This window comes from Antennarius striatus, chromosome 23, assembly GCF_040054535.1.
Source record: "Antennarius striatus isolate MH-2024 chromosome 23, ASM4005453v1, whole genome shotgun sequence".
In the NCBI taxonomy this organism is placed as follows: Eukaryota; Metazoa; Chordata; class Actinopteri; order Lophiiformes; family Antennariidae; genus Antennarius; species Antennarius striatus.
In genome coordinates, this window is record NC_090798.1 from 6,297,054 (window position 1) to 6,320,000 (window position 22,947).

Sequence of the window (22,947 nt, forward strand, 5' to 3'; positions counted from 1 at the left end):
AGGTCACATTTGATTATGTATTTGCATCTTCATATATTATTGTAACTGCTTTGAGCAGCAAATGAAAACGTGAGGAGCATTTGAAAATGAGTGGTAAGGTTAAAAAGAAAAGTTGGGATTGGGCTCTTAGGTCTTGTTGGGCCACATCCGTGCATCTGCTAGCATAAGAGAAATTAAAAGTAACGGATGAACCTTGCATGAAAATCATCAGAATTGCTTATTTTCTGTGTCCACTCTCTGGATATTGACTTCACAGATTCGGACAGGCCAGTAGAAACATAATGTGCTGTTCTTCAGCAACATGTCTGGGTTTACCGCCGAGGCTTCCGACACAGTCACGTTCAGGCCTGTTGGAAGTCAGCAGCAACTTCCTTCCTCTGCCACATCTCTCTACTACTAAATGTAGACACGAAGTTTTGTTTGTGCAACTGAATAAGACATTTTATTTGTCACATCAGATTATGCATCATGCAAAACGGTGAACTCTGTTTTCTGGGTTCGACTCTTCCCTGAGGAACAGCCTTCAGTCAAACCTCATCATTTATACATAGTTCTTTCAAAGGGATGCAGCTAAATCAAAAATGTTGTTGCAGTGTTTTTTTTCTAGACTGACTTCATGATAACGATATTTTACTTCCTGAACTGATCCAGTTGAAGATGCTGTAGTTTGTAGTTGTCGTCATATCTGATCTGCTGAGAGACAGTTTGTGAGTAGAGTTTGTAGCCTTGGTCTTGTGGTTAAACGCTGAAATTTGGAAGCTGGCAAAACACCGCAAAACACCAAGGCAGATCTATAAAAGCTGACAGGCGTCTGTGTTATCTCACTCCGTTCCCTGCGGACTGAAACCAGTTGTTGTTTGAGTAAAGTTTAAACATGCATTGGATAAACCAGATGCTCCTGAACGTCGTGTGGATCCTCTTCTTATACCGAGATCCTTTGTCACTCGGGACAACAGGTTTCCAAAGAAAATTCTTCTGCAAAAGCTCATATTAATGATTCTTAACTGTAACGTGTGGAACAATAATGGAACCTTTACCTGATGGTCATGGTAAGAAGTTTGTGTTTTTATTAGTATCTGTGCAGAAGAGAAGCTCCAACATGCTGATTGGAGAGTTTTGTATCCAGCTTCCATCTGACATGAAGACAACAACAACAACAACAACACAGCATTCAGTCCCCATCTCCACCACTAAAAGCAGTACAACAGCTGAAGGTAGGAATGTCTCCCAGATGCTTACATGATTGGACATTTTTCTGTGTTTTGAAAGGGATGGAGAACAAATGTGCAATTTGTTGCAGATCCACGTCAGGATCGGAATTATTTATGTTATTATATGTTTTATATGCTTTTCTACAGCAAACAGTGACCTGACTTTGGGTGAGACCCATTCCTTCAGCAACAACAGACCCGGACCGGTGTATGTACCTCAGATAATATGACAATTCTCATGTCATAGTTCAGATCTCTAAGGAGTATCTGTAGACTAACTACAGTTAAACTTTGCTCTTATCTTTAGAAAATTGACAAATTGTTGTGGTAACAACAGAAACAAGTTCTAACTTTAACAGTAATACGTTGGTAAAACATGGAGCATTCACAGACTTCAGCAGAAGACCCACAATGGTTTTTCCATTCAGAACAACATACACACTCATCTTTCATCTTAACCATGGAAATGATAGATAGATAGATAGATAGATAGATAGATAGATAGATAGATAGATAGATAAATGGATAGATAGATGATTATTGATCCCAAAATGTGTGTTATGTTTAAAATATACTAAATGCCAAAATATCTATAAATTTGTCAATAAAACAAATTGTACATGACAATAACAGAATGTGATGAATCTTGATTATTAAAGATGTTTAAAATAGTTTACATTTTTAAAACACATTACATATGCAGTATTTGCAATGAAAATATAAATACCTCCTTCATCAGGGGTGCAGTAGCTGAGTACTGAAGGATTTTCTGGTCTGACTCAGATGCTGGTGGTTGGTTCCTCTATTGGGTCACCAACTCATTCATTGTGCTGCAGTAAACAGAGTCTTTGTGTTTGTCACCTGTTAGACACATGGATGAGTTCTCAGCCACTCCAACTCTCCCTCCTGCAGAGAAGGCACCCGCCCCAGCCTCCACAACACCCCATGAGTTGATTTATTCTACCGGCAATTTACAAACGGCTCCCATTAGATCGCTCATCAGTTCAAAAGCTCCCGTCCATCTTCGCTGTGAGTGTCTTTTATCTGTGTTACAGTTTCATGGCAACAGGGAAAATGTAGATAAATAAAGTATGTTTTAGTATTCATTAGAAAACAGAACATCTTTATAACTGAGATTCAGATCAATATTTTGATGAAAAAATTAGTTAGTGAACATTCATTCATTTTCCATTCCACTTCCTCCACTTTCGCGGGTCACGGGGGTTGCTGAAGCCTATCCCAGCGGACTTATACACATTTACGTCTCTGTGTTTGTGTATAAAATTCTTTATTATATTGCTTGAAATCAATCCAATGGTTCTACAGAGCATGATATAGACACGTGAAAGACAGCAGATGGAAGTATGCAGATCAGTATGCAGATGAACATTTTGGTGTTAAGATGGGTTAAACCTGCTGATGGAATAGTTTTCTTCCCACAGACCCCTCTGATGACCGGTATCGCGGGTGTAGATGTGTTAAAAGTATACCGTACACACTGAAACCCTCATTGAAGGCTGAGATCAAGATATACCCCCCAAGTATCTTCTGTCAAAGAACAGAGATCATGTGAGTAACGGATCTGCTTTCTGACACGTCACTTTCTGCATCGTTCCACTAGTGTAACCAACACTTTCTCTCTTTCAGTTTGAAAAGAAACAACGTGGAGCGATGTGTGAGTCCAGATTCGCGTTTTGGAGGAATGATCCTGAAAGAAGTTCCTGCAGAAAAATGATTTCATCTGATGGTTTTTCAGGGACTGCATAGAATTAATAGTTAAGATTTTAAAGTTAACTAAATTTAACCAGGAGGCGCTCAAGAGCCTGAAATTGAACCTGGACACTGAAATATGTTGATGTACATTTGCTGTAAACAAGATGGCAACAAATACACAAGCTGTATTTCCCTCCTTCCTCTTTCTCTCTGTACGCTGATGAAGCAGCTTCACGAAATCTGTGCAATCAGTTAATACATTTTGAAACTAAATGCACCTTTACTGCAATTTTGCTTTCTCTTGATTTGATTTTATCATCATTTATTAATTGAGAATGTTTATATAGTTGAGTTAATGTTGTAGAAATAATAATAATAATAATTTTTTTTTTTAGAAAATCCTATAACGTGGCTTCTGGCCTCTTATTAGTTTATCTCACATCCTTAAGAAAATCATCTAAAACATTCTGGATTTGATGATTTAGTTTTCAAAAGACTTTCTGAATCAAAAGTGTATCGAGGCATTCACAGCTTGATCACAATGCCAACTATTTTGTCATTTTAGCATTATTTAAGGACCAGCTCTAATTTCACCTCATGTACAGACTTTGATTCATTTTCAATTAATCAAAACACACATTTATTTATTTTAATCTTCCCAGTTACCAAAGAGAGGACCCGATTGAACACAAAGTGCTCAAAACAAATGACAAGAAACACATCACACACAGTTGATGCTATGAATGAATATCTATTGCTGTTTTATATCAAAGATGTAATAATATCGGTTGCATACAAGTCAAGCACAGCAATGTCTCTTGACACAGATAAAAAAATTCAAAAAAACAATGTTTTTAATAGTATAATAGCAGAACTGTAATTATGTCGCACAGCATTCAGGTCTCTTCTGATCATAAAATGTAGTGTAATAATAATTAATCCAGTCACTTCAACACAGTTGGAAAGTTAAGAACATTTTAATTTCCTTTTGAATTTTGATCAACTGATGTTGCAACATAAATGATCAGTTCCTGAATCTCTCTCTCTTTCCTGCTTTGCTGCTAACTGATCCTATCATGAGCATCATGTGAAAAGCAGCATCTTCCCTCAACGCCCTCATTCAGCCTGACTGAAGGGTAGCTGGTAGTTTGTTCCAGATCCAAGATGGACCTCTTCATTATCAGTAAACTGCTTCTGTTGGCTCTTCTGCTCCGATCGACTGAAGAAGGTGAGACAGTGTGATCGATTGGAATCCTTTGGGTAGAAATGGACATGGATCTTTGATTCTTGTTCATTCTGATCTATAATGTTGATGTAATGAGCAATAGTATTATTTATAAATCATTAATCCACAATTATTTAACTTTTTAATTAGTATTACGCAAAAATCTGTGTCTGATCAATTGAAATTAATGAAGTCCAGTTTACACTGTCCAAAAATACAGATGAGAAGAAACATAATTTAGCTGGCTGACAGCGTACCTGTATTTAAGCTACATTTTATTTACCACAGACATTTACTCATTAGTAAATCAACACAACATTCAGGTCCTACAGCAGTTTGTCAGCAGACTTCATTTCTACTAAGAATCGGATCAGATGAAAGTATTATGGTTCTTTACAAGCCTGTTATTGCTACCATTATCAGCTAGTGACAAATCTGACCTCAATTACAGGAAAGAACAGAAAAAGTAGGTGAAAAATTACATGAACTGCATACAAAAGATTAGTTTGTTTAATAATTATGAACTATTGTAATGTAGTTAAAAACATTTTTGAAGATGTGCACCACAACCATTTTTGTCCGCGTTATTCACGCGTTTCTTCAAAATTTTAACACTTTTGCTTTATTCAGGAAGATTACTGCATTCATGCACCTCAATTAAAAAAACTAACCCTAACACACTAAATACAAATTCACAATGACTCTAAAATTGATTGACTTTCTGCTTTTTTTTTTTTAGCTCTTAAAACAGGATCAGAATTCTTTTTGTAAATGTTTCAGTTCAAAATATTTGCTCCGTCACCTGACAGGATGTTATCTTTTCTTCATAGATGGCAGGAAGCTCTCTCCATCTGACTCAGACAGTTCTACACGCTTTGGCGAGTTCTGCCTGCGTGTAAAGGATGAGTCTCATTGGACCAGCTCTGAATCTCTTGACCGACCATCTCATCCAACCCAAGTTCCAACCCACGAGTCAAAAACAGAGCCCATCATTCCGCCTCTTAATTACATGAATGGTGGTGGAACCCTTACCCCTCCATACACACACACACACACGCACGCACGCACGCACGCACGCACACACACACACACACACTTGCATACTTGCTTCTTTATTTATCGAGAAGAAAATTAATTATTCATTTGTTCTTGCACATTCACACATTTCAGGCTGTAAGTGCCGAAATAAAGAGAAGACATCCCTGAATGAAATCCATGGACTTTTAAGGTCCTTTAAGACACAGTCTCCTAGTGAATCTTGCAACATGTTGGAATTCTTGTAAGTGTTAGCTTCTCTCTCTCTCTGTGTGTGTGTGTGTGTGTGTGTGTGTGTGTGTGTGTAATCTTGTAAAGTTAAGCAAGATATTTAATACGGTAGATTAACAACCAACAGCTGGGTCCAGAGTCTGTATGCCCACCATATTTCCATCAGCCTCAGCTGTTTTTGTTTGGGAATAAATAACAAGATGCTAAAACAAGATAATGAACATAGATGTGATTTATTTTAATGCTCTTAATGTGAACTAAACGTATTTGGTCCTAACCCTCATCTTTCAGTGCGACATTAAACAACGGCAGCACCATTTGTACAGTCACAGCCAGCTTTACAGATGTCTATGAATATTTCCAGAGGTAAGTGTTAGTCTGATTTGATTGTTTGTTAAACTTCCACCTGCACCCATCATCACTTAAACCACATACCACTGAATGGAAATCGCCACAGTGAGGTCATGGCATTGGACATGTGATGCAGTAAGGTAGAAATACCCATGTCTGACTCATCTCCAGGCTAGAAATGCATCACACAGACCACCTGATGTCTTTTTTTTAAAAATTTGAATGAGTTGAGATATCTTTATTTCATTTTATTTTTTTAAATCTATATACTGTTATAATCCCCGAAGGGAAATGAAGAATGCACACTCTAGTATGTTAGTCAGTCATACACATGCATATTAGTGTGTACAGGTCCCTGTAATACACAAAACCACACACAGGGAGGCCTGTAAGCATGCAATGGGAGGTAGAGTGGAGGGCAGCTCCTTCTTGGTGCACCCAATTCAGTAGCTTGTGAGGGGGAAGGCGCCTTGCTCAAGGGCGCCTCGGCAGTGCTCCGGAGGTTATCTGACACTGAGCCACTGCCGTCACATATTTAGATGTATGTTCAATCATCCCAGTTTAAATCTCCTCTACATGCTTTATCTGTAGGAACTTGCGTGTGTGTATATGTGTGCTTTCTTTCTCAGAAAATTGTTCACAGTTCTTTACTTCCTTCACTGGGTTTACTAACAACCCAATGATCCCGAGACGAAACACATTCAAAAATCGAATTCATTAAATTCTGGTGTAAGCACACCTCATTGATAACCTTCTCTTGTTAATAGTCAGAACTTCCCACGCAGTATGATGACTGTTTCCACTACTCCCACTCCCACTGATCCGACCACAAGTGAGTATCCAAACCTTGGGTGAGGGGGGGGGGGTTTATGCAATTTAATGACTAATACCATGACAACCATGACATGACAACCAATATTACGTGGTTTTACAGGTCATGTTTGTGAATCCTGCAACGTCACGGTGAACTTGAGTGACATTAACCAAAAGGTTATACAGTTCATTACAGTGGAGTATACATTTGGTTGTCCTCCTGTGTTTAAGTAAGGATCTTTATGCACGCTTGCTCTAAATGTGTGTAAATCATTTAAATCTTAAACTCTGCATGCAAGAATTGACAGAATCCAATGTTGACAAAGAAGAAGATCCATGAATACATGAACAATTTGCTTCAAACACTACACTAGAAAATAAAACAATGATTTTTATGTTTGTCCATTGGCTTACAGTGTCAGAATGGAGGATGCAATGGACCACTGTTTCGAATCAGACCAAGGAAATGTGAAAAATTTGATAAAGAGAACAAAGTTGTTTCCAGTGATACCAAAAAACTGTATGTGAAACTTTTTCCTTCTGTTTGCATCATATTTATTCCATCAGAAATGTTACTTAGAAAATAGCTGATGCCTGCCAATCAGCAGAATTGATCGATCATTATATTACATCTGTCAAGATTGTGACAAGGCATCATTTATTTCCTTCAAGTCCAGAGTGATGAATGTCGCTGCTCACACATGGTGTGGGGACAGGAAGATGATGTCTTACAAAAAAAAAGCATTAAGATTTGGTTTCCTAGTGAAACATGTCGCTTCATCGAGTTCATGTAAGTCAGCCTCATCCAACATCACTCTGAATGTGTATGATCACAGTGAAGTGTGTGCTGCATCATCACAGTATCATCAGTATCACACCGGTTCATCAAATAGTCGTGACATATAATCTGCAGGCTTCCTGTAAATGGGTTAAATATAACAGAGTGAACTCTGTTTTCTTCATATGTCCTCATTTTTCTCCATCGTCTTCATGTAACTCCAGTCTGATTTATTTAAAATGTGTTTCATTCGGCCAAAGACAGAACGTGCGGACATGACACAGAACCACCACACTAATCCAACATTTTTGCCCAGTTCAAAAGTTGTGTGTAATTGCGTCGTACTACATAAACCGTAAAGTGAATCGAACCCTTGTTTTCCAGTGAGACACATGTGGATGGCAGCGAGGTGTGTACGACTGGAAGAGTCTTCTCTGAATTTCTTGTGATTCTGTGAGTAAATATATGGAGCCCTCGTACTGTTAGGATTGTCCTGCGTGCTTTAATTTACTGTAATTATTCATGCAGCTTGACATCATGGTTCAGCTAGACCCTTTCATTTCTGCTACTTTCTACTAGTGACCTAGTTTAGGTCACTAGTGTTGTTTTCAACTGATCATGTCGGTACAGTAAAAGGATCCAATACCTCAGTTAAAAGCTCACTAGGTTTGACTACCAATATGGCGGGAAGTCTCCGTCAGGAGTCATGCTATGTGGACGAATAGAGGTTACTTTAAAAGTAATTTAAAAAATGGTCAAACATCACTGACGTAAGAGGAGAGACAGTCACAGCAGTAACATTTATACCACGCGATAGAATCAGGTCTAAGGTAATACCACTGAAATGAGTTGCTTCATGTACCCACTGAGTGAAACCAAACATGCTTTACACAAAGGATCACTAGCCTTATTTAAATGAATGTTAAAATCACCAGTCACTATAATCTCATCAGAATGAGTAATTAGATCTGTAGTGTATAAACCAGGCGGTCTACATACTACTGCAAGATGAAGCCTGCTGTTTACAGCTGTAGGCGATGGGTTTAAAACAAGAGCCTCAAAAGAGTTAAAATGAATATCTAGATTAGAAGTTGTGTTAAGAAGAGATTCGTAAACTAAAGCAACACCCCCACCCTGTTTATCAGCCCTTACGGCATGAGCATATGTAAAATCAGGTGGTGAAGCTTCATTTAACGGTAAGAAGACATTTGGTTTTAGCCATGTTTCACATAAAGCAATCATATCCAGGCAATGCTGAAGAATTAAAACTTTAACAAGCAAGGCCTTATATGACAGTGATATAATATTTAAAATGCCGAATTGAAATGTGGTAGTATCACTAACTTTATTATTAAGCGGTTTAACAGTTGAGCATGTATTAATCCTAATTAGATGCTGTGTCTCAATGATCCTGGGAAGTACTGGCCTATAAACACGATGGTGTGATAAAATAACCGGGATCATTTCAGGTTTAGAGTCTTGTACAGTATAACCCGATTACTGAACAGTACATTATCACTGGTGATGGGAGACAGTCTCCTTGTTACTAACTATCCCATAACTTTGATGGTTTCCTAGTCTAGACTCCACACCTGCACTAACAACTACCGTAGCAGGTTGGGTGGCCCCAGAAGGAAGGCCAGTTATCTACAAAGCATAAACCCGGTTCCCTACAGTAAGGCGTCAGCCAGCGGTTCATAGCTGATAATCTACTCTAGGTCTCATCATTCCCCCGCACAGGCGTGAGGCAGGAGACTTTTACTCTACGCCGGCACATCTTCCTAGCTCGTGTTAATACTCAACTCTCAATTTTTTAAAACATTTTATTTAACCACTCCACAAAAATACAGTCTCATTTGATCTTTATTTTGACATCTACGGCAATTTGTGTTGAAAAAGGGACGAGGACTTTTGAAAAACGTTGTCAAAAAGAATTATAGGAAATTTTCTTTCCTATTATTATCTTTTTAATCTTGCTCAAACCACAGGTTAACAGGGATTCTCACTGAGCTTGTGAACCTTTTGTAAGTGCTATATTGCATTACAATGTAAAATTTAAATTGGAAACATGCAAATCAGCACTGTGATAGACTTTTTGAATGATCACACTTCTGTTTTTAATGGGATTATTTATAAATGGACTAAAATGTTACAGACAACGGTCTGCTATTTGCATCATTAGTCATTTTAAGAAGCAAGGCAGAATTTATATGATCCCAAAAATAAAGTTACAGTAATTGAAAAGAATGTCAGTTCATATGATCAGCTGTTAGCTGCTTCCCTTCCAAGATGGTGATAGATGTGTTGAAAAAAAATGCATCAGTAATAGTTTCCTGTAAATTGCTACAGATTATAAAACACTGATATGTGTAGCTCAACCTTCTCACAGCTCCCACTGTGAACCTGTGGAGAAGCATCCATTGCTGTCTCTGACAGTAATTTTTCATTTTAATTTTGTATACACAGAGCAGACATCATGTCAGATGGTGAATCTGGTGAGGATGATACGGATAATGAGTGGTATCTGAGTAATGACGAGATACCCCACTTTCCTCACGAATATCCACTTGAAGAAGAACACCTGGTTGGTGAAAAGAGTCTGTCTGGTGAGAAAAATGATCATCTGGCAATGGACGTACACTATCCTGGTGGAAGCGCAAACAGAATAGTGTGGGGAACCAATGTGTTGGGTGAGTTTTGCTCAAGATGTTTCAGTATTGTGTATTTCATTCATTCATTCATTCATTCATTCATTCATTCATTCATTCATTCATTCATTTACCTTTTTAAAGAAGATACATCTTCAGCTACTTATTTAGACTGCAGGTTAGTGAATGTCAATTCCACAGTCAAGGATGAAACAAAGATTAACTAAAAATATATCAAGAAGATGAAAATGCCCCCAAAACTGATTGCTAATAGGATATCTCAGGCATCAAGAGACAATGGATAATGAGGAAGAAGAGGTTCTACCATGGAAGGCCTTCCATGGGTGGAAAATACTTGATGGAGCGGCAGCAAGCAAGAGAACAACAGGCCTTAAGAACCAGATCTGTAGAGACAGGGTTCTACCAAAGCAGACAGGATCCAAGGTTTAGGTTTTAAAAAGATGCTTTTGAGACATACTGCATGCTAGCAAAGTGTAAAATGTAAGCCAGGATATACTGAGCGACCTACCAAAGGGTCCAGAATAGAGCGCATGGATGCCTGCGTCAAGTATGGATTAGAAGTTCTGAAGTCCCACAGTGAGGCACCACCGGAAAGAATTGAACAACACAAAGCCACAGCAGATCATGTCTGATGCTCAAACGGTATCTTGAGCCTTCAGTAGAGGCAAGGCAACAAAGCCCAGTTCGGATACCATGAGTCTGTGTTCTTTCTTGTCAGTAGTGCTGCGCCAATTGACTCTTTGTGAAGTGAATCCCTTTTATCTAAAGTCAGACATCACAGTAAGGCTAAAAAGTGAGGCTAAAATATCTTGATTGCCCCCTAGTGGCCTAATTATGTCCTTGAACCTCTGAGTTAGAAGAATGTGAAGCAGATTCTAAACTCACTAGACATTTTCTAACTACAGTAATTTGTTTCCAGAGACGTAATTTTAGTTAGTTCTCGTTTCTTCTACAGCCACCTATCTATGTTGCGGCCTTGGGTCTACTGGAGCCTATCCCAACTGGCTAGGGGGCAAAAGTCAGGCTACACCACAGATAAAATGCCAGCTCATTGCGAGGCCACATGAAAGAAAAAACAAACACACTCAGACTCACACCTATGGATAATTTGTTGTGACCAATTCACCTAAGCTGCATGTTTTTGTAGGTGAGAAGAAACTGGAGAACCCGGAGAGAACCCACGTAGACATGGGGAGAACAAACAATCTCTGAACAGAAAGGAAATGAACCTAGAACATTCTTGCTGTGAGGCCACAGTGCTACCCACTGTGCCACCATGCCATGCAAAGAATTAACATTATAGATTAGTTTAAGGAGTCCTGATGAACTGGAGAAAATCAGAAGCACCACTGTACAAACCGGAACCTGCATCGACAGAAATTGTATATGTGATGTGCCAAATGAAAGTGTTATGTTATCATTTGTCTCTTTTATAGACTCTGGGAGAGTCGGTGCGTGCGTTCAATGCTTGACCACTCAATCATGGGACTTGCATGACCTGACAGATGTTACATCCACAGAACTCTCAATACCTTTGATGCTGCAGTGCCCTGTCTTGATTCAGTAAGTGACCAACAACTGTGACCCCAGCTCCTTTTTTTTTTTAGAATACTGTAACCCTGCAGTGCTGATTCACATCTTTTTGAAACTAGCTAGCGATAAAAGAGTAGATACACAAAAACAAGCCTTCCACAGTATTTATAACCTGTTTTACTGTTCACAGCATTCTTCTGAAAAATGGAAATACAATCTGTGCGGACTCATCGCAGCTGATATTTCAAGATGTGCTGAAGAAGCTGGAGAATCAGGGACAGTGAAAGAACCCTTAGCTAAAATATTTAAAGTTACCTTCGTAGCATCCAGGGAGGAACTATGAAATGGTTGAGTGTAGCGAGGCTGGGGTGATGATGGCATACGTTTGTTTAGTGAGCCTATTGCTATTCCTCATGTTAAGATACACAATTGAATCATTTCTTCTACGATATAGCAGTGAGTAGTATCAGTGTCCCCTGCCACTTGAGGCGGTGGGAAGTTCTTTCATTTGGTTAATTTTTGACGTGATATTTCAAACATTAAAATGTTCATCCATCCAATCGAGTGGTTTGGTAATTCATCAACTCCTACACCTCAAACATCATTATGAAACAAAAAAATCATCAGAATCTGTTTTTATAATTCTGAGTTATTTCATCTGCCACACGTGAAGATGATCTCAGCTTGCTGGTCTTTCAGATTTCCCAGTTGTTCCTCCAGATGTTTAGAGGCATCTACTGTGTCGTCGAAGTCCATTAACAGGACCCTGTTCCCCAGCAGTCCATGCTGCTCCTTCAGCCTCAGGTTGTCTCTCTGTATGCTGCTGCATACCTGCTTCGTCCTGGTCAGGAGGTCCCTCTTCCTGGCCACCATTGCCTCCACCTCCGCCAGCTGGTTTTGCTTGGCTCGGACCTCCATTTGAGTCCAGAACAGCTTCTCCTTGATGTTTGACAGGAGCTGGTGGAGCAGAACAAAAAAACACTGACTCTATAACGTGATACACTTTGATACAATCGGAACTTGTGGAAACTTCAATCTACCTCCAAACGACTGCTGATCTTTTTCTCCATCTTTAACAATTCTTCATTTTGCTTTTCGGCATTCTTTTTCAGCTCCAACCTCTGAGCCTGGAGCTGCTCAAACTGGAGTTGTAGGGGGTCCTTGTTCTGTTCTTGTCCTCTGCAGAATTTTGCTTCCAGACTGTGAATCTTCACGCTCAGCTTGATGTTCTCGAGGCGCAGCTTCGTCAGTTCATCCTGGTGAAGCTGCTCTGCTGCCAGGACTGATTCCACTTTGGCCTGAGCAGCTTTTCTACCCAAGTGGCGGCGAAGTTCTCGCACAGCAAAATTCTTCTTCAACGCCAAAAATGCTTGCCATTGATTTTTCACCTGAAAATGAAGACGAGATGAGTCAACTTTGCCCACTTTTCAGAGCACAATAATTTACAAAATCATATTTGGTGCCAGGAATCTTAGGATGGCAGGTCAATTAATTAATGTAATATCCAGGTTAACCTCTGCTTACATCAGTTTGGGTGTCTAAAGTCCATTAGTGAAACCTCTATGACCGGTTTTCACGGCTATCATTGTGAGCTAATGACTTTGACCACTGAGCCATTTAGAGAAGAAGAAGCTCCAGATCTGCTGCTTTTCTCTTTAATCCATTTAGCTGAATACATTTCATGTGTGTTTTACATGTTCATAGTGACATCTGATATATCTGATCCCAATGTTTGTGAAATTTTGAACATTTTAAATAGGAAAATTACTAAGACCAACCTCGTCTAGCATCTCTTTGGTCTGTAAGTCCAGCTGCTCTGCCTGCTGTTGAACGTTCTCTGACTCTGCGTTGAGCTGTTGCTTCAGCTCTGTCAGGATGTTCTTGTGCTTCTCATACTCCTGCAGCTGCTCTGACACGGGCAGCTTCTTTTCCATCTCGGTGTCGTCTTTAGCCCTGTTGTAGAAGTACTCCTCCAGCTCCATCTGCAGCTGGCCGTTGTGCTGCCTGGCCTTGTCTCTCTCCTCACGCAGCTCCTGGACCAGTCGCACGTATTCTTCATAGCTCATGTCCTGCTTGTCTAAATGGTCAGCTGTGGGTTCCTCTTCTTCAGTTTCCAACTTCTCATCCCGGGTAGGACTGCTGTTGTCTCTCTCTGGCGTCTCAAGATTCAATCTGGGAGATCCATTGTCATCAGTGTTGTTGATCTCAAAAACAACACTCTCTTCATGGGCCATTGGTAGAGATTTGACTTCATTAATCCCCACAGAAAAGTCCTCACTTGTGGTAATATTATCAGTCGGAGAGAACTCTTTCTCACTGACCTGACCTGGTTCACAGATGTTTTTTTCTTCAGTATAATAATCCACAGTGTCTTTTATAGTCTTTGGTTTTTCTTCATCATAATCTGATGCAACAGCTTCGGCTGTGATACCTTCATGACCATTTGCAGGAGTTTCAGAAATGTCTGAATCTGCTGTCATCGCCCTCTCTGGGTCAGTCCTCAACTCATTCTGTTCCTTTTTTTGCTCTCCTTCCATTTTTAGTTAAATGAAATAAAGTATTTTTCAACCTGTCTAAAGCTACATGACTTGGGCACTACGGTCTCAATGAAAGGTTTTGTTTAGGTTGTCCTGGAAACTAGGATCGAGAGCCAATCACAGGTGGCCTGATCCATTCTCATTAATATTAATGAGAAGGGTGTGCGGGGGGGTCACACGTTGAGGCTGGCGGTACGCATGCGCAGAGATCTGCCTCCAACAACAAGAAGCAGGAGCCAGGCAACATGGCCGACCTGGGGAAGAAGTACTGCGTGAACTGCCTTGCAGATGTTACCAACCTGCGGCTTCGCTGTACCGACTGTCCCGATATCGAACTGTGTCCGGAGTGCTTCTCTGCGGGGGCAGAAATTGGTAACCACCGGAGATGGCACGGTTACCAGCAGGTCGACGGCGGTCGGTTTTCTCTCTGGGGTCCCGAAGCGGAGGGAGGATGGACCAGCAGGGAAGAGCAATCGCTGCTCGATGCTATCGAGCAGTATGGATTTGGAAACTGGGTACTTTTTTAAACTTTCTTATGTTAATTTATACAGAAAAGACACGACAAAAGTTCAGTTGTGAATTTTCAACAATGACAAATTCATCTACGGTGGTAGTTAATGAGCTTTATGACCTTCAATTTAATCTGTTCAAGTCGAAGCACAGTCTTAAATAGGAATTTTGACACGGCTAAGCTAACATATAGCTAACTAACACAGGCTAACAACCCTGTAGTTCATGTATCACAATAGTTTTTAACAACAACATCGTTTAAAAGCGTTAGTAATGCGTCACATAAAGTGCTTTTATATGTTCAAATGGAGAATAAGAATTAGATAGAAACTCCAGCAGGAGGATAAATAAAAAATCAGAATCATTTAAGTTCACATGTTGTGGAATGTTACTTAGTAATAGTATTTTAATGCTGCACAAAACCTAAATGTTTGCATAAAGGTGAAGACAAAGTGAGATGTTTGCACTTTGAAAATCACAAGATTTGTTCTAATTTTGTTTGATAAAAACGATTTAGTTGAACTATTATACATTCTTGCGGTTTTTTTTTTTTTTACAGGTCAATAAAAAAATAATATATTGTTTGGGTAGAATGTTGTTGAGAACTGTTTCGAGTTGCATAAATAAATGAATGACTGATGTTCCTAAATAAATGTTTGCATGTAAAGTTTTTCTTCAGGATTCTATTCTCATTGCTAACTGTTTGTCTCTTAGGAGGATATGGCGACTCACGTCGGAGCGTCCCGAACTCCCCAAGAAGTCATGGAGCACTATGTCACCATGTACATCCATGGAAACCTGGGTAAAGCCTGCATCCCTGACAGCATTCCCAACCGGGTAACAGACCACACCTGCCCAAGTGGGGGGCCCCTGTCGCCCAGCCTCACCACTCCTCTCCCTCCCCTGGATATCAGCTTGGTTGAACAGCAGCAGCTGGGATACATGCCGCTCCGTGATGATTATGAGATTGAATATGACCACGATGCAGAGAAGCTCATTAGCGGATTGTCGGTGAATTACGACGATGAGGATGTAGAAATAGAAATGAAACGCGCCCACGTGGACATGTATGTACGTAAACTCCGAGAGCGGCAGAGACGTAAGAACATCGCCCGAGACTACAACCTGGTGCCTTCGTTCTTGGGCCGAGACAAAAAAGACAAGGAAAAGGACAAACCAGGCGCTCTGGGAGTCACGGGCATCGCCGGTGGTGCGGGTGGGGCAGGAGCTGGCGGTGGTGCCGTTGGATCGGGTTCCACGACGACTGCAGGATCGGGGCCTGTCCCAACTACACCCAAAAGAAAGATCACCAAGGAAGAGAAGGAGCAGCGGGTCCGCCTGCGAGGGCTCTGCCAGTTCATGGCTCATCGAGAGTTTGAAGAATTTTTTGACAATATGAATAAAGAGCGTTTGCTGAGGGCCAAAGTACGAGAGCTGCAGCGCTACCGCCGCAATGGAATCACCCGCCTGGAAGAGTCTGTGGAATATGAAGCAGCGCGCCACAAACGGGAGAAGCGCAAGGAGAACAAAAGTGTTGTCATCTCCAAACGGGGCAGCGGAGGCGGGGGCGGGCTCGGCTCCGGTATGGGACTCGGGGGCGGGGCTGGAGGAGGCGGAGGTGTCGCTGGAGGATTAGTAGTTGGAGTCGGGATCAAAGAAGAGGGAAAAGATGGCGAGTTTGCCGCTATGGAGAACCTGGCGGGCTTTGAGCTCCTGTCTGAAAGGGAGAAGCTGCTGTGTAACTCTCTGAACCTCAGCCCTGCGCGTTACCTGACTGTCAAAACCATCATCATCAAGGATCACCTGCAGAAAAGACAGGGCATCCCCGCCAAGAGCCGGTTGCCTAGTTACCTGGATAAAGTCCTGAAAAAGCGTATTCTCACCTTTCTCACAGAAAGCGGCTGGATATCCCGGGATGCCTCCTAGCAAGGACAAATGCAGATGGCTGGGGTGCTAGGCAGGACAAAGCAGTTTTCAAAGTTTGCTTTGTGACTTTGTACATTGCAAAAACGTTGAATCGCCCAGTTGGGGAAAAAAAAAGACTTTTCATAGCAGGGCTTCAAACAAAATCTGGCTGTATTTTTCTCATTTTTGAAAGGAACAAGGACAGAAACATCCCTATGACTTCTTAGTGTTGATGTTGTTCATTCATGATGACGCTGCGACGCTAACAAATACCACACAGATGCTGAGATATTAAGTGTAGAAGGATCATTGAAGAGACCCGTGGAGAAATGGTAGAGGAAGTGAGGCGGAGAAAGTGGTCAGTGTTCAGCACTGATGGGTGGCAGAAGTGATGACTGTGGTGTTTGTAGGTGAGCATTTGTTCTGCCTTTACTACAGTTACGTCTCAGTAGAACTGGAAATTAGCATCGGGCTGATCCAACAGTCCAAACATCCGAGAAACGTCAGTCTCTCTGATTACTGTGAAAGCAGACTGGTTTCAGCTCCTAACCGACTGTGGAATGACATAAACCCCAGAACCTTATCAGTATTGACCTGTAAAATCCTACATCAGCCTGGATCTAATTTGTATTTTCTTTACATGTTCGTGTCCCCTGAAGTCAAAGCGGTGAAGAAATCACCTGTAAAGGAGCAGTTCACCTACAAATGAGAAACAAATAGGTTTGAAATGGCTCCAGGCAGCTTGTGAACCCAGCCTCCAGCAGCACTGCTTTATTTTTGGAAAAAATATTCCCCCAATTTTTTTTTTTTTTTAAGCTGAACTCGTCTAATATAAAAGTGTTGGCATGCACCCCGCCTTTGTATGGCCACGTGGAACAATGCAGGAAAAGAAGCTGAATGTATAAGGGCATTACTCAGGCTACATTGCCAAGATTTTGTTTACCATCTGTGTGTGTGTGTGTGTGTGTGTATGTGAATATTCCAACTATTTATTTCCAGCTCAAACGAACGTTGCTTTTAATTTTATGTCTTTGGGTTTCAACACTCCTAAAACCAAAGACCAGTCCAGACTATTATAAATCAGTCAGTGTCATCTCTTCTTCTCCGGGGCCTGGCGTCGCCTTAAAAGTGGAGCTTTGCCTTTTTATTTTCCCTGCGGAATGGAAGAGGACTGACCTGTCTTGATGTTCTGATGTGAGGTTGGGTCACATGAAAGGTGATGCGAATAAAATCGTTTTTAGGATGTGCTATTTTAAAATAAAACACTATGGCTGCAGGCGGCGGCACAATCGACCAGCTGGGTTACTTCCAGCTGTAGTGTGAGTCGGATCCATCCCTCACACTTTCCTCCCGGTAGAGAATCGCTAACCCACCTAGTGTGTATTAATCAGCAGTGGAAAATGGTGATTTAAATTATTTGCTGTCTCTTTCTTGAGCAGGTTTGTTTTTGGAAGGGTTTGTCAGCGAAGGGTTGAGCTGACAATCTGGAAGGTGTTTGGTTGTCTGAAGTCGATCGATTGAGATTTTTTTTTTTCCTGAGTTTGATCTGCATGTGCAAACAGGTGTTCTGAGTTCCAGAAAGATGTTCGGAATCCTCAAAGAAAAAAAATCTGTCAACTTGTTTTTCTTTTCCTGCTTGGGGAATATTTTTGTAAATGGGAGGTTTGTTTACTTCATTTCGTGAAATGTAAATAATTTTGTAAAATAAGGAGAAAAAAAAATATATTTACTGACCTGTGAAATGTACAGTATTTTGTGTCATTAAGATTTTATAGTTTTCCTAATAAAAAAAATGTGATTATAAAGAAGCATTTTCTGAAGCTGTGCGTTTCATGATGATGCTGTGGAGTTTTCAGGAGCTGTTTATTTCTGTTACTTTGTTGGTACGCACGAGTGGGGATCTATTAAAAGTGTAGAAACCAAACTCTGCCGCTTCATTTTTTTGAACTTGTGCAACTTGAAATGTGTGAACAATTAGCTCAAAATTCACAAATTTACACCTGTTACTTAAGCCTGCAGCATAACAGCGTGTTAATGAAGTGCGATGATTTCATTCATTTTAAACTATAGTTTAGCAAAGCAAGCAAATATCAAACCTCGAGTGGAAAAATGTCATGCTTCTCAAGGCAGGGTTCAGTGTTTTATCTCTATGCCTTCAGGATGTGCAGTGTCAAATAAACATTAAATCCTGTATCTTCCACCACAGACTCAAACTTTTTTAATGTGGTGAGAAATATATTACATTAAATGAAATAAAATGAACGATGTTTTTCTGCTGGCGTTATGCAGCTCACCACCAGTAGGGGTCGCTAAGTTAACAGTTGCAGTATTGTTAAGGTTCATCTGCCTTTTCACAATTTTAAGTACATTTTTTTCACGTGTACACCTAACAATAATCATAATGAAATTCTGAACTACAAATCTACTCAAAATTTAAAGGAAAAAAAGTCTAACAGGGACCAATGAGAATACCGTAATTAAAATTTTCAGGATGGGGAGACTGTGGCATTTTTAAGGATAAACCTTTAGTCTTTGAATTTCTTATTGCCACTAAAATCTGTCAAAAAAGATCATCTTTGTCAATTAGAGCAGATATTCTTAGTAAAATCAGATTATCAAGAGTTACAAACACAATACAACTAAAAGACAACACTGGAAAGGAGACGTTTATTCTGACGCTGTGACAGTATGGACACTAGTCCAAACTATAATTCTAATGGTTCAAAGATGTTCCAGTAACTGAGGCCGGCTTACAGAAGCTTGATCACATCAAAATGAACATCAGTGATTTTTTACCATAGAAGCTGTGGGAACAGCCCTGCCCTTTATTCAGATCCTCAGCTATTCTTTACTTGATGCACACAGTACACTTCGAGTTCCAAATAATAACTGAAGCTTTAAGTTCAAGAGTACATAAATGTGGAATGATACCAGAAGCTCAATCAGCTTCAATCCAACTGTGGATGGGTCTTTGCATCTCGCCAATAAGAGTGGGTTTTTCAGAGATCTCTTAAACAGAAACATCAGATTTGGCCTCCCTTACTTCCAGTGAAGATATGAAAACAATTTGACAATGCTTGACTGAGAGGATTCACTTTACTGATGACAGACTGAAACGTCCTCAACACTGTCCCGTGTCAGACAAAGACAGGAATCCCTTAAATACTGATGGATTCTGTCCGAACACAAAGTTCAGTTAGCCCCTCTTCTGTGGGAGGCACCTCAGGGTGGGGGAGGGGGGGGGCAGTGTGAGAACACATTGGATAAGAGTGGGACTGTGCCATGACCAGTCTGCTGTACCTCAAGTCAACTATTGCCTAGACGTCTAATCCCACTTGGTCACAAGCGTTCATTTCTACGAAGCTTTGGCCACACCTACTAACGCTGGCCTAAGGGTGCGACCATGAAGCTTGTAGCCAACTTTGGTTACTACGGCAACGCTGCCAGGCTCCTTGCCCTCCACGGGGGCATGGAAGAGGGCTTCATGCTCATAGGGATCAAACTTCTGGCCGTGGGGGTTGAGCCTGACCAGACCGTGCTTCGTGAACACCTTCTGGATCTGGACCTCGGTCATCACCAGGCCGTCGTACAGGTTCTTGAGGTGAGGGTTCTCGCTTGACACCTCCTCCTTGGGCACGCTTTCTGTGGCCTTCTCCAAGATGTCGGCCACCTCCAGCAGGTCTTTACAGAAGCCCTGGATCCCTGGTGGTAAAGTCAGAACATGATTTAACGCTCTAACTTCACTTGATAAATATTCACAACAGGTCCAAATCAGCCCTCGCTTATCAGGCCACAAAATATAAGGCTCCCCTTGCTTTGCCCATCCTTATGGATGACATAATAATGAGTAAATTAATCACATTATAGGCCATACTCAAAGTGTTTATGTAGTTACTTTTATTATTATCTTTCATTACGTTTGTTTTTTAAATTGTGAGATAGTTATGGTGAGAAGAGAAGAATAATGAGAGGAAAAGTGATGTGATCAGATTTAAGTAGTTTGTGAATAAATATCAAAATAAGACCAAATTGACCTCTCCACAATTATATTGACAATCTGAAAATTTGAGCTCTCTGGTGACATCTAGGGGCTGGAAGATAGAAGTGTAGAATGTTCATCTAAAGTAGTCCTGTTGGGGGAGACACATTATTATCTTATTAATTTTATATACTGTTATAATACCCGAAGGGCAATTAAGAATGCACACTCTAGTGTGTTAGTGACACGCATGCATATTAGTGTGTATAGGTCTCTGTAATACACACAACCACATACAGGGGGGCCTGTAAGCATGCAATGGAGGGTACAGTGGCGGGCAGCCCCTTCGTGGAGCGCCCGAAGAATTGGAGTGCATGTTATGTGGATCCTGCTGACACGATGAACGGGTTATTACCATATAATTTAGCATCGTCTACCATCTTTTGACTCCTCGTCCTGAGGTTCTCTGTGTCTGCCAAGGCCCGCTTGTACTTGTCCTGTGAAAATGGCAGAAACAATAACCAAAGAAACACATTAAGCCGAGCTTACAACTTTGAGTACTTTTATTTTTTTTAAAAAACAAAAAACTATTAAGCTGATTAACTTACACTCTTGCAAACATAAGTCACGGTATTTAAGACGTCATCCTGGAATCATTCATTTGAACCATGTGGAAGCCTCACTTTACAAAGGTTCAACTTTGTCAACAGGTTAAACAACAATCTTCATGACTTGCTGGGAATAAAATGTCTTTTTCAGAACAGCAGATAAAATTAAAAAAAAAAAAAAATAGCACTGCAGCTTGTCCACTGGCAGTGACCCTGACTGATGCTTACCGTCATGTCCTTGAGCTGCTCCTCCAGCTGGCTCTTCTCCTCCACCAGAACTTTCTCTGCTGACTTCTGCTCAGGCTTCTCCGCCTCCTCCTCAGACCCGTGGCCGTTCTTCTGCTGGGTGGCAGTACACAACAATCTTGGAGATGCTCTAAATTGAGCAGGGCACAAGAAACAGAATCGGATGCTCATTTCAGGCACATCTGAATACAGTTTCACTAACACAACGTCAAAATCCACTTGACAGAAGGAACACTAGCTCAGAATGTTAACGGAAACGCCATCCAAGTTTTCCTCGATCACTTCTGATTGTCACAATATGTCGTCATGCTGTTTCTAGCAACATGCTAAAAATGACACACACAAAAACACGCTGGTTAGGCTTAATAGTTGTGTTTTTTTTGTCGTTTTATCTGAAACAGAAACGTCTCATAAGGTCATTTGTATTATTCACGTAAAGGTCAACTTTAAGGTTTTCATGGTCGGTTACGAAAGCTAATGTTGCTAGCTGGCTACTACGATAGCACCACCAGATAACACGAATTGTTCATCCTGTCAACATGAATGTCGGTGAATTAAATCAACAATCAAATCTGTTACCTTATTAAAGTATGGGACGCTACCAGGGAGTAGCTCTGTCTCACCGCTCGGACGCACCAGCTCGCCATTTTCTACAGTCCACAACTCCGCAGCTAGACCTCCGTGCGTCCACGCTGAAGGGACACTCACCCATGATGGCGGCAGAGTGAGATTTACACCAATCAGAATCTGGAACTATGACCCGCCTTATAATATAACCAATCACAGTTGTTTATTAGTTTCGCAACACATTTGAAGTTTGGTTGAGGTTGAGGTTAAAGGTGACTGGTGAAATGAGGACTGTTACAGGACGTGAAGGTTAACCATCACGATTTACACTGCTTTACACTGTTTTACCGGCAGAAGATCATTATTTGAAATTTTCAAGTTTTAATTTTCTCTTGTCAGATTTCTCTTAAATTAGATTATATAAAATGAACACAAAAAAAAATTGGGCCATAACTTGTTGATTTCTTCCACCCATTTGCCAGGAGGCCCAAAGAAACTCCATCCAAATCTGTTCATAACTTTTTCAGATTCTGTTTGCTTTGCAGCATCAACAGCTGACTCTGGCTGTTGTTGTAGGATGTGAAAATTTATCAAATTGTAAGGAGCTAAATCTTACTGTAAATTAATCTGAATTGAATTGAATAATGTGTGACACTTAAGGGTAGATATTCGAACTATACGTATGGACTTTAATATGTTTTGTTTGTATTTATTGTACAGTAACATGGTATGTTCTTTTATCAGTTTTCTAGAAATTTTAATGTATAATTGTGACAACTTAACACAGAACGACCTGAGAGTAGGGATGTTGAATGTTGGAACTATGACAGGAAAGAGTAGAGAGTTGGTTGACATGATGCAGAGGAGGAAGGTAGACATAAAGTGTGTCCAGGAGACCAGGTGGAAAGGTAGCAAGGCTTGAAGTTTAGGAGCAGGGTTCAAGTTGTTCTATCATGGTGTAGAAAGGAAAAGAAATGGAGTAGGAGTTATCTTCAAGGAGGAGTTTGATAGGAATGTGTTGGAGGTAAAAAGAGTG

The 22,947-nt window shown here is 40.6% G+C and overlaps 5 protein-coding genes across 7 annotated transcripts; 3 read left to right on the forward strand and 2 right to left on the reverse strand.

The window, feature by feature from the left end:
• The first annotated feature begins 585 nt into the window (after positions 1-585).
• LOC137590795 (uncharacterized) lies at positions 586-3,195 on the forward strand. 3 transcript variants are annotated; one of them, XM_068308582.1, is made up of 6 exons: positions 586-707; positions 1,074-1,214; positions 1,359-1,419; positions 2,080-2,240; positions 2,654-2,780; positions 2,859-3,195. In XM_068308582.1, exons 2-6 carry the CDS (start codon positions 1,100-1,102, stop codon positions 2,944-2,946), a joined length of 552 nt encoding a protein of 183 aa, XP_068164683.1. In that variant the 5' UTR covers positions 586-707; positions 1,074-1,099; the 3' UTR covers positions 2,947-3,195. The 3 variants fall into 3 exon arrangements, with proteins under 3 accessions (XP_068164683.1, XP_068164684.1, XP_068164682.1); XM_068308583.1 differs by lacking the exon at positions 586-707 and adding an exon at positions 725-1,049 and having other exon boundaries at positions 1,127-1,214; XM_068308581.1 differs by lacking the exon at positions 586-707 and adding an exon at positions 725-956.
• Positions 3,196-3,474: 279 nt separating this feature from the next.
• LOC137590385 (uncharacterized) lies at positions 3,475-12,173 on the forward strand. Its single transcript, XM_068307970.1, has 12 exons — positions 3,475-4,152; positions 4,980-5,165; positions 5,320-5,428; positions 5,707-5,781; positions 6,534-6,598; positions 6,701-6,809; positions 6,996-7,099; positions 7,252-7,369; positions 7,742-7,810; positions 9,824-10,047; positions 11,463-11,589; positions 11,750-12,173. Exons 1-12 carry the CDS (start codon positions 4,089-4,091, stop codon positions 11,841-11,843), a joined length of 1,344 nt encoding a protein of 447 aa, XP_068164071.1. The 5' UTR covers positions 3,475-4,088; the 3' UTR covers positions 11,844-12,173.
• Positions 12,174-12,213: 40 nt separating this feature from the next.
• On the reverse strand, positions 12,214-14,111 carry cfap184 (cilia and flagella associated protein 184). The gene is made up of 3 exons (XM_068307969.1): positions 13,338-14,111; positions 12,600-12,947; positions 12,214-12,516 (listed from the first exon to the last, which is right to left on the reverse strand). Exons 1-3 carry the CDS (start codon positions 14,094-14,096, stop codon positions 12,214-12,216), a joined length of 1,410 nt encoding a protein of 469 aa, XP_068164070.1. The 5' UTR covers positions 14,097-14,111.
• Positions 14,112-14,341: 230 nt separating this feature from the next.
• On the forward strand, positions 14,342-18,649 carry tada2b (transcriptional adaptor 2B). Its single transcript, XM_068307968.1, has 2 exons — positions 14,342-14,611; positions 15,321-18,649. The coding sequence occupies exons 1-2, from the start codon at positions 14,342-14,344 to the stop codon at positions 16,530-16,532; spliced, it is 1,482 nt and encodes a 493-aa protein (XP_068164069.1). The 3' UTR covers positions 16,533-18,649.
• A 515-nt stretch (positions 18,650-19,164) lies between these two features.
• Positions 19,165-22,057, reverse strand: grpel1 (GrpE-like 1, mitochondrial). The gene is made up of 4 exons (XM_068307971.1): positions 21,924-22,057; positions 21,327-21,474; positions 20,906-20,987; positions 19,165-20,213 (listed from the first exon to the last, which is right to left on the reverse strand). The coding sequence occupies exons 1-4, from the start codon at positions 21,989-21,991 to the stop codon at positions 19,867-19,869; spliced, it is 645 nt and encodes a 214-aa protein (XP_068164072.1). The 5' UTR covers positions 21,992-22,057; the 3' UTR covers positions 19,165-19,866.
• Between the last annotated feature and the right edge of the window lie 890 nt (positions 22,058-22,947).